This window comes from Lepus europaeus, chromosome 2, assembly GCF_033115175.1.
Source record: "Lepus europaeus isolate LE1 chromosome 2, mLepTim1.pri, whole genome shotgun sequence".
Classification (NCBI taxonomy): Eukaryota; Metazoa; Chordata; class Mammalia; order Lagomorpha; family Leporidae; genus Lepus; species Lepus europaeus.
The window spans coordinates 173,633,056-173,648,271 of record NC_084828.1 but is presented as its reverse complement, the minus strand read 5'-3'; the positions used below and the strand labels follow the sequence as shown (position 1 = coordinate 173,648,271).

General features: G+C 43.1%; 1 protein-coding gene across 5 annotated transcripts in view; it reads right to left on the bottom strand.

Annotated features, from left to right (window-relative positions):
• Positions 1-15,216, bottom strand: part of GOLGA4 (golgin A4) — a 126,973-nt gene that overhangs the window by 20,458 nt on the left and 91,299 nt on the right. For all 5 annotated transcript variants that reach the window (XM_062216111.1, XM_062216092.1, XM_062216103.1 and 2 more), the window contains 6 exons: positions 10,614-14,815; positions 10,006-10,127; positions 8,425-8,555; positions 2,054-2,164; positions 1,213-1,233; positions 973-1,041 (listed from right to left, as the gene is read on the bottom strand). In XM_062216111.1, coding sequence (XP_062072095.1) covers positions 973-1,041; positions 1,213-1,233; positions 2,054-2,164; positions 8,425-8,555; positions 10,006-10,127; positions 10,614-14,815 — 4,656 coding nt within the window. The remainder of the gene's footprint in view (positions 1-972; positions 1,042-1,212; positions 1,234-2,053; positions 2,165-8,424; positions 8,556-10,005; positions 10,128-10,613; positions 14,816-15,216) is intronic.

The window sequence follows — 15,216 nt, the reverse complement described above, 5'->3', positions numbered from 1 at the left end:
GACACGGAGTTTCCTTTTGGGGTGAAGAAACAGAACAATGATAGTGATGGTTCACAACATTGTGCGTGAACCAAATATCAATGAATTGTGTACTCTAACACTAGTAAAACAGTACGTTTTATCTTATATGTATATTACTACAATAAAAATAACAAAAATTGCTAATGATAAAACAATTTTGAAGACTTGAAGATGCTAAAATAAGAAAATTTTAAAGCAGCAATCTTGAGTATAGATGGAAAAAGATAAACCACTTGAGAAGTAGAAAAAAATAAAACGACATAGAGACTTAGCATCTTTGTGAATTTTTACAAGTATTAAGAAAATTTTCAAATATACTCAATTATTGTCCATATATCCAACCATCACCCAGTTTCAACAGTTATCAATATCTAAGTCTGTATAAATTTTAAGAGAACTACAAAAATCCCTGGTGATTCATCCTTAAACCTAGCCTCTGACTCGGACCACTGTTTCTTCAAAGTTTAGAGAAAGGTTTTAATAAACAACAAATACCCCAGACACATATATGACTGGTGCACACATACCTGCTCATTCTTGAAGGTTTAAAATGATTTAGATGTATTGTCCAGAGATAATATAGGAACAAATCATATTAAATTAGGAAACTTTAGCCACCAGCACTAACGGCTGATGTCAACTTTCCCCACTGGTAAAACAAGGACAGAGCATGCTACAACAAAGCATGTTAGAACTTGAGTTATTCCAAACTGTGCCAGAACAGGAAGTACTGGAACAGCAGGACGCAAAGGTTCTCACACAAATACATGTGACTGTGAATTTACAGAAACAACACCAAATGTAACACTTTCAGTCTGGAAATGAAATTTCTTATACAAAAGAATTTCAAAGTCAACTATTAAATCAGATGTTTTTCAAAAATTAGCTACATGCGAAGTGTACACATCAGCATAAATTTAATTAAAAATAAAAGGCACCAATGAACTCTACCTGTTCTCTGAACTCCTGTTCTTTCAGCTTTGAATCACTGATCAGAGTAGTCTTCTGTGCTAGCTGTGTCTGAAAGAATAAAGATTTGAAATACATATGGGTTTCATCGTCGCCTGGATACACTTCTGTACTGTCTGGGTCATTTCTCCTGGTTAACACCGTCTTATTATACATGTGTACCATAGAGAAGCTCTGAAGATGCACTATCTTCAGCCAAATTTAATGAAGAACCAGCCTTACCTGTAGCTCCATAATTGTCACCTGAAGAGGAAAAAGAAAAGAAATAAATGTATACCATAAAGTCTATTAGTAAAGAAAAAAATTAAACAGAGCAATATGAAATTATAAAAGAAGTCAGCATTAAGCAATGTTCATAATCAATAAAAGTATTTGCTTTTAAATCTGAACTTTTCTTCTTTATCTTAAAATTTTATTTGCAAAGTAGAAAGAGAAAGAAAGAGAGAGAGAGAAACACTCCCATTTGCTGGGTCACTTCCCAAACGGCCACAATACCCAGAGCTGGGTTAGGCTGAGCCAGGAGCCAGGCTTCCACACGGGGGCAGGGCCCATGTACTTGGATCATTATCTGCTGCCTTCCCAGGCACATCAGCAGGAAGCTGGATTGGAAGCAGAACAACTGGGATTCGATTCACTGCTGCAGCATAGGGGGCTCTAGTCCAACCTGCTGTGCCACAACACCAGACCCTGTCCAGTGCTCCTAACTGAGATACACCTACCAAGTGGCACAGCACAACAGAGCCCTTTATAAAGGAAGTAAGTCTGCATTTTGGGAAAATGATCCATGTAACTAACTGGCTGTACAGAAAATTGCTACTTTGGTAACCGACTTTATGTAATAAATAAACATTTAACTTTTTGGAACCTTAGTTTCCCTGTCTGTAAAATGAAGGCAAAAAATCTCTTTAAAAGATTTTTGTTAGGACTAACCGAGATAATCCATATGTTAGTAGGTGAGTAAATGAGATAACACATGTTAGTGGGCAAGTTAGCAGGTATCATGCAGGTATCATGCAAATGATAGTGATTTCAAAAACATGCAGCAAACTCAAACTGCTCTCACGGTATCACTGCTAGCGCTCTCCTGCTGCAGCTTCTGCTGATACTTTTTCTGCAGCTCCTCAAGTTGAATCTGCAAGTCCATTACTTTGGCAGTCATCTCTTCTTCACGAGCCTTTAAGATGAAAAAAAAATGTTAATAAACACCCAAAAAAACTGTATACAGAAAACATGGCACAGAGAATGAACACAAGCTTTTGAGACACACATTGCTGGTTTTATTTTAATCATTACCACACTCTAAACACTTTCCTTCATGCCCTGCATAGAACTCCAAGCTCTTTCCAATGCTGCTCTCCATTCCCAGGGTATCATTTTTCCCGCCCTCAATACCTCTCGTCCTCACCCTGCTAAGCTCATTAATCTGTTTTTCCTCCTTTAAAATGGGGTCCCCAGGCTTAAACAACAACTGGGGGATGAGAGAGTGTTGTCACAGAACTACCACACAGACCCTATACTTGAAGACCTTTGCCTGTCCTGTACTGAGATTCAATGTCCAGAAAACATTCATTGAAATGAGCTAGCAGGGGCCGGCGCCGTGGCTCACTTGGTTAATCCTCCGCCTGTGGCGCCGGCACCCCATATGGGCATCGGGTTCTAGTCCCGGTTGCTCCTCTTCTGCTCTCTGCTGCGGCCCGGGAAGACAGTGGGGGGTGGCCCAAGTGCTTGGGCCCTTGCACCTGCATGGGAGACCAGGAGGAGGCACCTGGCTCCTGGCTTCAGATCAGCATAGCTCCGGCCGTAGCGGCCATTTGGGGGATGAACCAACAGAAGGAAGACCTTTCTCTCTGTCTCTCTCTCTCACTAACTCTATTTGCCAAATAAAAATGAAAATAAATAAACTAACAGATATTTTTATACACAGCACTGTCCAACCAGCTGGCAACGTATTGGTCACAAGCAGTTAGGGAGTGTCTACTCTCTGGATAGACTGTATAAATCAACAGATTCTCCTTTGTCCTGTTTAGCACATCTGCATATTTCCTGTCCATCTGCCCCCAGATCATACCCACAGTTCTTTGGGGTAAAATGCTTAAAATCTATTCTTGCCGGCGCCGTGGCTTAACAGGCAAATCCTCCGCCTTGCAGCGCCGGCACACCGGGTTCTAGTCCCGGTTGGGGTGCCGGATTCTATCCCGGTTGCCCCTCTTCCAGGCCAGCTCTCTGCTATGGCCCGGGAAGGCAGTGGAGGATGGCCCAAGTCCTTGGGCCCTGCACCCGCTTGGGAGACCAGGAGAAGGACCTGGCTCCTGGCTTCAGATCAGTGCAATGCACTGGCCGCAGCAGCCATTGGAGGGTGAACCAGCGGCAAAAAGGAAGACCTTTCTCTCTGTCTCTCTCACTATCCACTCTGCCTGTCAAAAAAAAAAAAAAATCTATTCTTGAAAAAAAAAATGCTGTCCAATACGTTGATAACCAATGCAATGTCTCCAACTGCCCTGAACTTTGAAAACAAAACAAAAGCAGGCTCCATGAGAAAAAGAAACATGTGACTTACTGGCCCAATGATCCCACTTACAAAATCTGGCCTCGAACCATCCTCTCTTCTGCCTGGACCACACATGTAAAAGGCCGCTGCCCATGTTTGCATCCCTTCATTTGTCTTGAATTGTGATGTATTACACAGAACAACCCAGACCTCTCCTCATTCTATAAATCCTGCAATAACCTTTGTGCTACAGAACATTGGGAAGTGGACTATCGATCTGATCTGAGGAATGAAGACAAGCGTTTGCTGAGTAAGGGACTTAACAGGAGAAATTACACAAAGGAATCTGAACAGGTGCTGGTGCGCCAGAAACAAGCACTGGCCTTCTCGAAAACAAACACAGACAGCCCCACGGCACAAAGTGAGGCAATGAACCACAGAACACTAGGGAAACTAATTTTAAATACAACTTTGTCATAAAACTTTCTTAAACTAATCGAAACCAACCAACTTGTTCTCTCGATACATGCAAAGTGAGATTCCAGCGACTACTTTCCTTCAATACTGCCCCACTGAGGCCACGTTACCCTGGCCTCCACTCCCAAAACATCACCAGCCAGAAAGTGTTCTAAGGACACTATTGCCCTCACTCATGACTGAATGTTTTCATTCTACCACGATGCATCTTCTGTAGCTGTCCATGCCCATGTAGCTCAGCCTCACTTGAGGGGACCCCATCCATAGCAACTTTACTCATGTAGGCCCAGATTTCAATATGACAATTAGTTATTTCTGACGTTCCCTTTGACAGTTGTGGGATACCAACCTAAAGCAAGCCCTTCAAAAAGTAGAAAGGAATCTTTGATGTGTTATTTCTAATTTAAAACAATTCTGGAATTTCCTTTGTAAAAGCTTTCCAGTCTTCTTCAAAAATAAGAACAAGAAGGGCCGGCGCTGCGGCACAGCAGGTTAAGCCACAGACTGCAGCACCAGTACCCCATATGGGCACTGGTTCAAGCCCCCACTGCACCACTTCCAATCCAGCTATCGACTAATGTGCCTGGGAAGGCAGCAAAGGATGGCCCAAGTGCTTGGGCCCCTGCCCCCATGTTGGAGACCTGGAGTGAGCTCCTGGCTCTGGCCATTGTGGTCATTTAGAGAGTAAACCAATGGGTGGACGCTTTCTCTCTCTGTCTCTCGTTCTAACTCTGCTTTTTAAATAATAAATAAATAAATAAATATTTAATTAAAAAACAAAGAAAGAAATTAGTTTTATATCTGATGCTGCTGTAGGAGCTGCTTTTCCACTGAGACTGCTCTGGAGCTGGAACTGGGCTACGAGGTCAACTCTTTCACTTGTGAGTCTCAATTCCTCCTTTGAGATGTTACCATGCCCTCCTCCCAAATTCTTCACTGCTGGGGCCAGTGTTACGGCACAGCAGCTTAAGCCACCACCAGTGACACTGGCATCCCACATCTGGAGCATCAGCTTAAGTCCTGGCTGCTCTGCTTCCAATCCAGCTCCCTGCTATTGCACCCAGGAAAGCAGCAGAAGATGGTCCAAGTACCTGGGCCCTTACTACCCACATCTGAGACCAGGATGGGGTTTCTGGCTCCTGGCTTCACAAGCCATTGCAATTCATTTGAGAAGTAAACCAGTAGATGGAATCTCAATCTCTCTCTCCACCCCCACCCCACTCTCTCCATCTCTTCCTCCCTCTCTCACTCTGCCTTTCAAATAAAGAAAATGAATCTTAAAATAAAAGGTTCTTCCCTGCCTGCCATGTCACCCAAGTATCTGACGTGCCAGGCATGGGGTGAGGTTTTCAAGACTAGAGATAAAGAACAAAATCTCTGCCCCACAAGACAGTTACAGTCTAGGGGATAGGACAGATAATATTAACACATCCCTATGCAAATCTATATGCCAAAAATTACATGTTATCATACAGATGTCTATATTTGTATCAAAGGAAGAAAGATGCAAGTTAATTATATTTAAGGGATTACCAAAAAACCCTACTAAATAGAAGAAAATATGATTCAGGTAAAGTTACTCAAAAAGTTACCTTCTGACTAGGAACAGGAAATATGAAGAATATATTTCCTTTTTGTCCCTGTCTTTATGAGCAAACCTTGGAACACTGCACAGGAAACTACTGACTGCCTGAGGAGGGAAGAAGGGGACAGAACACAGAGAAGAGAAACGGGTGCCATGTTCATTACACACCATTTCCAAAATACTATTTTGATCTTTAAGTTGTGACTACATTTGATTCAAAAACTTTTTTCTAAATAAAAGTTAAATTCAAAGTATTTCTTTAAAAATATCAAAATACATTAATTCACCAAGTTTGAGAAGGGAAGTTCAGGCCCGCCGTGAAGGGTGAGCAGAGGTGTAGGACGGGCAAGCTGGAGTGGAGTCTGGAACGCAGGGTGCACAGGAGTCAGGGAAGCCCCTGGGCGTGTTTGGGAGAAGTCATGTGATCACACCCTTGTTTCAGACTGGGACGGATGAACGTATTGGGGTGGGGGGAGACCATCGGCAAGATGAGGAAGGAAATTAACACAACAGACCAGACCAGACCAAAGACGGTAGCCAAGTGGTAGGAGCATGCAGCTCAGGAGAGCAACATGCAGTAGGACTAAAAAACAATTCTACGAGTCTAATGTGTGATGGATATTGTGCTGGGGACACAAGCCGATACGGGATAACAACTACGTGTCTGCGTATGGAAATCAGTGATGACAAAAGTTCCTAAATTCCTAATACAGGAACAGTAAGAATGTTACCTAAGACAGGAAAGGCAAGAAAATGAACACGTTTCTGTGCTCAAGTCTGCTATTAACAAATCAAACAATTACTTTAATAGTTGACAAAAATATAGCATCCTACAGCTTTTCAGACAGGAAACAAATACCAGAACATAAGAGAAGGCCTCAAAAAGTTCAAGGAAAATGTTTATTATGAAGACTATGGAGGGATTTCTGAACTTCATGCACCAAAATAAATTTATTCCATTTTCCATGAACTTTTGAAAGTACCCTTGTACATTCAAATCCTATATAAACACTCTATTCCCAGAAAATGTTAAATGGGAAAAAGGTAATCAAGGCAATATGCTATCTGCTAAGAACTGCTAATACTCCTTTTCAGGAGTCTCTGCATTTAAAAATTCTCTGAGATAGAGAGTATAGTAGGGATGATTAGATGAGGACTGCCCACTTAATTACCAAGTCCATTCTAAACTATCCAAGACAGTAGTCACTATCCAACCCAGTTAGTGAGCATCAAAAATACGGCTAAATTGTTCATAAATGTAAAAACACTGTGGATGTCAAAGAATTTATACATGTCTACATATAGATATATAATTTTATATTGATTACATGGTGAAATGATTTTTTTTTTTTTTTGCATTGGACTCACTTATTTCATTTTTTAAATGCAGCTCCTAGAAAATGTTACAATATGGCTCACATTGTATTTCTCCTGGAAGATGCTGGTCTGAGGAAAAAGGAGGGACCTGCCCACCCTTCCCTTTCATGTCCACTTGCTCTACTATTCCAAGCCTGAAGCCCGGAGAATGTTTCCCTAAGATACATGCGATGTTCAAGGAGGAGCCGTGTCAGAGCACCTATTACCTGTCTCCCTTTTCTCTACCCCTCCAGATACAGGCATTTGTCATGACCCTTAAGAAGTCTATCATGTGCTGTCCTATATTCCAGACAGAGAGAAGCAGATCATAAAAGGGAACCCTAGAGCCGTGGCACACCTTACCCTTGCAGATGAAGCTCCCTCTCTTTAATGCACACAATAAGTAACTTGCCTTCCCTAAATTGCCTTCTGTGGAAGTTTTTATTTATAGATCATGTGAGGCTAATGAAGAATTACTGCTCTACCACTTATTAAGTTTTAAGGAAATCACTTAACTTTGCTAAACTTGCTTTTCCTTCTGGAAACAAAAAAGTAGAATTAGCTTTAATGTATCTTCCAAATCCAGCATACTCTAAGCATTCAAAAAGTAACAGTATTTTTTTTTTTAAACTTAATACATATATAGTCTGGAGGTATAAGAAGTGGTGTGAAATTATTTAAATTTTTTCATAATAAAGTTTAAAGCTCAAATATTATATACAGAGGTAACATTTTTAGTAATGTGTCAATATCTTAGAATTTCAGTCACTTCACTTTCCACATTTCACTTTTAAATTTGTTCCTGGCTCAGACTTCTATGGCTAACATATAGTTAGCTGAAGCATAATTCTTCAATTTATGGATTCATAATCATCAAATGGTTTTGACACACAGAGAAATAAAGCTTGGAGTAACTAAAGGACCTACAACCTAAACAAGGACAATGTGCACTGTTTTACATCTGAAAAGGTTCTCACGGTCCAAAGCACTCACTAGCATACACGGCTTGTTTTCATGGCTCATTTTATTCTATTAATGGCAACACCAATTAATATAAAAGATTTGCCTGATGCATTCATATCCCTGCTCTCCCACTGAAACTAACACAACCTCTGCAGGTCGGGCAGGGGTGGAGAAAAGCCAACTGGCCCTCATAGGAAGATCCCAGCTAAATTCGGCAGCCACACTCAGAGGCACAGTGTCCATTACTCAGAGTCTTAGCCTGCTTCTTTCACAGTTCAGTCTGAATTTGTGAGGAAGACAGAAAAAAAGCATCTATTCCTCCCTGTAACAGTAACTCACTGTTGCTTCAATAACCACCAAGCAGACTGTCCTGTTAGCAGAATTTCATCAGAAAACTACAATCCTGGCAGAAATCAACCGGACTATAAATCTGCATATAGTACAGGAGTACCTATTCATATAACATCATGCCCCACAAAACTCTCTACACTAGAAAAAGAGGAGATTTTCAACACTATCATGAAATCCAGTATAGCTAAACTTCAAAAGAAAGAAAAGAAGATACATCAAGGATTTCTTCATATCTTTTGGCTGTTCTTTTCAGGTCGTCATCTTTCTCAGCAATTTTTTTATGTAACTGATTTGTCTCTTCTTGATGGCTTTCCAAAAGTTCAGCTTCTACCTCCTGGGCCTTATCTAATAAATGAACACACAAAGAAAACACATTAGTCAATAATATCTACATCCCACTTTTAGCCAGAAATTCTACTCTAAATTAATCTTGATAAAAGTCCACTTTATAGGTAAGTATTACAACACTTTTTTTCCTTTTTTTTTTTTTTTTTTTTTGACAGGCAGAGTGGACAATGAGAGATAGAGACAGAGAGAAAGGTCTTCCTTTTCCGTTGGTTCACCCCTCAATGGCCGCTGTGGCCGGCACACTGCGCTGATCCAAAGCCAGGAGCCAGGTGCCTCTCCTGGTCTCCCATGCGGGTGCAGGGCCCAAGCACTTGGGCCATCCTCCACTGCACTCCTGGGCCACAGCAGAGAGCTGGACAGGAAGAGGAGCAACTGGGACAGAATCTGGTGCCCCAACTGGGACTAGAACCCAGGGTGCCAGCGCCTCAGCGGAGGATTAGCCTAGTGAGCCAAGGCGCCGGTCAACAATACACTTAATGAGACACACAGCTCAACACTAATCAGAGGTACCCTCCCCCTGAGAATAAGGCCTTAATAAGGTACTTAATTAGTAAATACTTCCAGGTTCTTTCATGTGCTACACCAGGCAGGGCAGGATCCCCTCAGAGCACTTTACTGGCCAAGGATCTTTTTTTTTTCTCCAGTTTAGGGATTTACAGCACTTAAGATAAGTACAAAAATAAATAAGGTTAAATTTATAGTTTCAGAATGGGTGTTTCACCCAGAATTTTTTTTAAAGATTTATTTATTTTATTTGAAAGTCAGAGTTACACAGAGAGAGAGAGAGAGAGAGAGAGACTTCCATCCGCTGGTTCACTCCCAAATTGGCCACAATGGCCGGAGAGCTGTGCCGATCCGAAGCCAGGAGCCAGGAGCTTCTTCCAGGTCTCCCACATGGGTGCAGGGGCCCAAACACTTGGGCCATCTTCTACTGCTTTCCCAGGCCATCAGCAGGGAGCTGGATTGGACGTGGAGCAGCCGGGACCTGATATGGGATGCTGGCTCTGCAAGTGCCGACTTCACCCACCGTGCCATACCGCACAGTGGAGCAGCCGGGTCTCAAAGCAGTGCCCATATGGGATGCCGGCGCTTCAGGCCAGGGCGTTAACCCGCTGCACCACAGTGCTGGCCCCTCACCCAGAATTTAAGATGCATTCACCCCACAACAGAGAGCCTGGGTTCAAATCCCAGCTCTGGTTCCTACTCTAGCTTCCTACTAACACAGATCCTAGGAGGCAGTGGTAATGGCTCAAGTACTTGGGTTCCTGCACCCACATAGACTGCAGACCCAGCTTCAGCCTGAGCTAGCCGCAGTTATTGTAGGCATTTGGAGCGTGAACCAAACGGGAGTTCTCTCTGTCTCTGTTTCTGCCTTTCAAATAAGTAACTTAAAAAACAGTCTCTGCTGAGTGTGATTTGTTCCTTGCTGAATTTAAATTGTACTTACTGATGGTTTCTTTTACGGTCACTTCCAGCTCCTGCTCCTTCTGTGCCAGCTGGGTGTTAAACTCCCTCATCAGCTGTTTCAGTGTGGAATTGTGCTTCAACTCAAGATCCTCCTGCTCCTGTCTGAGCAACACAAATGTAAAGCATTAAGCGCTGCCACAGAGAGAAGCTTCAAAGACTTGTCTAGTCTCCCAAACGGTGCACACGCATGATCTCACTGTATAAAAACCTTCTAGCTGTGTGTCTGTATGGGCACAGGAAACTTCTGGAAGGACACATAAACTATGATCACCTCTAGGGAGTAGTCCTGGGGACTGAAGAATTTTCCTTTTCCACTTTAAATTTTCACCTTATACATCTATGTTCTATAATAATAGTGCTAATGCTAAAAATAATAAATAAAAAGAAAAGTTACTTGGTTATATACCTAACAACCACAATCTTACACACAAGGTTTTCCTTCTCCATGGATATGGAGTAATACTGCCTCGTGCCCTAAGTTGTTTTTATTTCTCCTCTGTATTTAACTTATGGATTTATGTCTTACGCTTTGGGTAGGGGAAACTGACCCAAATAGCTTGAAGTAACTGTACTAGGCACAAAACTTACTTGATTCTCTCCTCCATTTCCTGTTCGCACTCCTTCTTCAGGATGTCCAGTTCTTGCTGATGCTCTCTCCTCAGTGTCCGGAGGTCTTTCTGCAGCCTCACGACCTCCTTGCTCAGCTTCTGCTTCTCGCGCTCTGCCCCGGCTAACTTCAGCTCCAGCTCACTGCGCTGGGCTTCCACGTCACTAGGCGATCTGGGTTGGACCACGTGTGGTTTGGACTTCTGCTCAGCACTTTCATCCAAGGCTCCTGTGGGTTTATTTTTTCCCTCCATCTGCTGTTGCGAAGCCTGTAATTTTTCATATTTTGAGGTCAACTCTTCCAATTCAGCCCTATGAACTTCCTTCTCTCTTCCTAAGCAGGAGTCCAGTTCTTTTACCTTTTGCTCCAAGATCTGACAGGTTCGCTCCTTCTCCTGGAGGGCTTTCTGGACATCGCCAGCCACACTGTCCCAGGTCTGCTCTGCCCCCGTGTCATTTTTATCTCCCTCTTCTCCCACATGCGGGGACATTATCAAGGAGGATTTCTTGCTTTGTCCCTCGAGTTCTTCCTGAAGATGATTCGCCTGCACCTGAGCCTCCTGTCTCTCTGCTGCAGCTTGCTCTACCTTTACCAGGAGCTCCTGGTATTTGCCCTGCATTTCAGAAAGAGAGGAAAGTGTCTCTTCTTTTTCCCGCTCGAGCCTCTGCAACAGCTTTTCTTTGTCAGCTAAATCTCTCTGTAAAGCACTGATTTTCTCCTCACATGCCTTCTGCACGCAGCCTTGGGAATCTGCTCCACGCGCAGTGCATGCTGCCACACTGTTTGCTGATATGGGTAAAACTGATGCTTCTGAGTGCGGTGAACTTTCCACTGACTTAAGTTTTTCTTCCAAGAAGTGAACTTCCCTCTCTCTTTCCTGCAATTTTGTATTCAGCTCACACAAATGGCTTTCTGTGTCTTTTTTATATTGCTGTTCTTTCTCTTCCATTTGAGATAACAACTGCTTCTTGATGGCAGCGATTTTCTGTTCAGCTTTCTTCTTCAGTTCTGCTAATTTCGCAGCACTTTCCAGCTCCAGCCTATCTCCCAAGGCCTTTAGCGCCTCCTCGTTGCTTTTCACACTTGAATTCGCCTGTTCCAATTCTTTCTTCTTAGTCTCAAGTTCAGCTTCCATGAAAGACACCTGCTTTTCAAAATTTAGTATTTGTTCTTCCGCTTCTTTAACCCTATTGTCCTTTTCTTCTCCCATCTCCTTAAAGTGCTGAAGTTTCTGGACCAATTCTTTCTGCTCGATATCCTTTTGTTGATTATGATTTTTAAGAATTTCATTTAAGGACTCAATCTCCACTGTTTTCTGAGTAACCAGGTCCTGTAATTCCACAATTCTTGCTGTCTGATTCTTCAGCTCGGTCTCTAAGTCACACTCCCTCTTCTCCATCTTGGTCTTCTCTTCCACCTCACCCTTTAAACACTCCAACCTCTCAGTCTGCTGGCCCAGGTCCTCCTTCAGTGCCTGTATCTGCTCATCCTTTTCACCAGCTTCCTTTGCTTTCGACTCAAGCTGCCCCTGCAGCTCTTCAATAGTTTCCTGATACTGCGCGTACCTCGACTGTGCTTCCTTCTCGCACTCTGAGAGCCTGCCGGCCGAGCGGTCTGCCTGCTCCAGAGCAGAAGCCTTCTCTCTCCCCAAGGCACTGACTGTCAGAGACAAGTCCTGCACCTGCTGCAGCAGTTCGCGCTGCTGCTCCTCGTGCTGCTGACGCAGGGACGACAGGGCCGCCTCGTTTTCAGTCAGACTGGCACTCAGGCGAGCGTTCGCGTCAGCCAGCTGTTTGCTCAGACTGCCGACCTCGGCCTTCTTCTCTTTCAGCTCCTCCTTCATCAGGGTCACAGCGTTGATGTTCTCAGACAGCTCCTTCCTCAGCTGCGTGATGCAAGACTCCTTTTCTGAGGCGGCCTGCTGCTGACTGCCCCCTTCCTTCTGCAAGGCCTCCTTCTCTGCCACGAGACCTTCAATGTCAGCCTCCATGCTCTTAATCTGATTTTCTTTTTCTTCTAACTGATGAGTAGCTTGCTGAAAAGAACTACTCAGCGTATTCCGCTCATCTGTTAGCTGCCTAAGTTGCGCTTCCAACTGAGAAACTTGGCGAGTTTTCATTGACAGTGCCTCCTTAGCTTTAGTTGTGTGGTGCTGACATTGGGAAATCCTAGAGAGGATGGCGTTGGTTTTACTACTGCTGATGTGGACCAGCTCATTTGTTTTCGTTTCTAATAAGGCTTCCACTTCCCGACAGTAACCACCTAGCTGAACTGCTACTTCCTCGGACAGCTTTCTGAATTCCAGGGTTTTGTCTTCTAGGCTTTTCTTACTTCTTTCATGGGAAGACTGCAGGCTCCGGAATTCTGCAGCTGCGGCTTCCAAGCTGTCGGTCAGCTCCGAAATCTTGAGCTTATCTTTCTCTGCTAGCGTCCTCAGTTCAACCAGCTGCTCTTGGAGAAAGGCATTTTCCTTCTGCGAATGCTTCCAGTCGGCCTCCAGCGTTTCAAGCTGTGCTGCCTGACGCGTGAGAGAACCAACGTGAACAGACTTCTCCTTCAACTGTTCCTGTAACTCACGCAACGCGGTCTCCTGCTTCACACCCTCTTCCTTCAGCCACGCTAGCTCCCTGCTCATCTCTTCTTTTTCACATCCAACTAGGAGCATCTTTTGTTTCAGCTCCTCCACTTCTTGCTCTTTGCCCTGTAGCTGACTCTCATGTTTCTCCTGAAGTTCCTCGGCCTGCTGATGAAGTTTCTGCTCCCAGACTGATATGACGTCATCGAGTTCTTGCCGATGCACCTCAGTGAGGCTTTCTATTTGCTCCTTTTGGTTTGCTTCCAGTCTTGACACTGCATCGCTGATTCCAGCTGAGTTGGCCTGCGCCATTTCCAGCATTTTGGCATTGAACTGCTTTTCTTTCTGACTAAGCTCCAGAGCTGTGTTCTCAAGCTCCTTTTTAAGTTTGGCTTCCTGATCTAACAGTTTCTTCTTCAGAGTTTCCTGCATCTCTTTGGCCTTCTGCTTAATTTTTTCCATCTTTTTTTCTTGATTTTTAAATTTAGTTTCATATTCCTCTTGCAGAAGACTGATACTGTCCTCCTTGGCTGACAATTTCTGTTTGAGTACCTCAATTTCTTTGCTCTGTCCTTCTCTCATTTGTAAAATTGTATTTTCCTTTTCCATCAAGGTTTGCTTTGTCTGTTCCTGCTCTATGTTACTGTCTTTAAGCTGGCGCTCATAGTGCTGGGTTAAAGAGTTAACTTTCTGCTCCATTTCACTATTCTGTTTTTTAAGTTGCTGCATTAAGTCCTGCACCTGGATTTGGTGAGTACCTAACTCAGTACAAATATCTTTCTTTTGTGTTTCAACTTCAGCTACCTGTTTGGTAAGAAGATTTTTTTCAGTTTCCAAATCCAACAACTTCTGCTGCAGCTGAGCCACCTGCTCTTCATGTGCCGTGGCCTGCTCCCGGGTGGCGCTCTGGTGCTTGGCAGATGCCTGCTGTACCTCCTCTTCAGACCTTTTGATATCTGCCTCTAGGTCTTCTACACGCGCCTGATGTTCCTTCAAATGCTTGTCCTTTTCCTCCAAGAGAAGCCCGAGTTGATTGATCTGATCTTTTAATGCCTTTTCCGTTCTCTGCATTGATACCTCCTGTTCTTTAATGATACTGTCAACTTGCTGCTGGTGGTGATCTCTCTGTTCATTGAGCTTGGCTTCTAATTCCTGCTTCATTCTATCGGCGTGGTCCTTGAGAACAGAGAGCTCCTCTTCCAGCTTGTGACGGGCTTTCAACACTTCTGAGAGCTCAGAAGACAAGGACTCCAGTTCCGTCTGCTTCACATCAAGCTTCTCCAGGGTCTTCTCATTCATCTCCTCGATGTGAGCCTGGAAGAGAGCCTCCTTCTCCTTCAGCAAGGCTGCTTTCTCCTGCTCACACTCTCCTCGGAGCTTCTCCATCGCAGCCTGATGCTCCTGCTGCAATGCATGGAGTCTTTCAGTCCACAGCTTCTCCTGCCGACGCTGCAGGCTTTCTAACTCCGTCTTGTGGTTTTCAACCATGACTGTAAGTTCTTTATTGTGCTTATTTTTTTCAGCTTCTAAATTAACAGCCAAATCTTCTGACTGACTTTTGCTTTCTTGTAAGCTTTTTTCCAAAGCACTTTCCAATTCAAGAATCCTCTGTTAATGAAAAGTTGTAGTTTCATTAAAGTACATACTTGTTGACTAGCAATAACATAAAACATGATGTCTACCACCTAAAGATTAAAATGTAAATAACTTTATCTAAATGACTTTACATATCATAAAATTCAAGAAAGAAGAAAGAATCTGTGCTTAAATACTGAAGAAATCTAAGAAAATATTATATTTTTAATACAAATCATAATTCCAGATAATTCTTATTTGGCTAACCATTTAATCTGCCTATATTTTCGAGAATATTCTACCTGGATAGTCAAAAAATAACAATTAAATAGAAAATAAATAAGTTAAAATTAAATAGAAAAGAGTAACTTTTGGTAGGAAAATGGACTATTTTCTACATTTTTATTTTAAGCCCTACAATTGTATTTTATTTT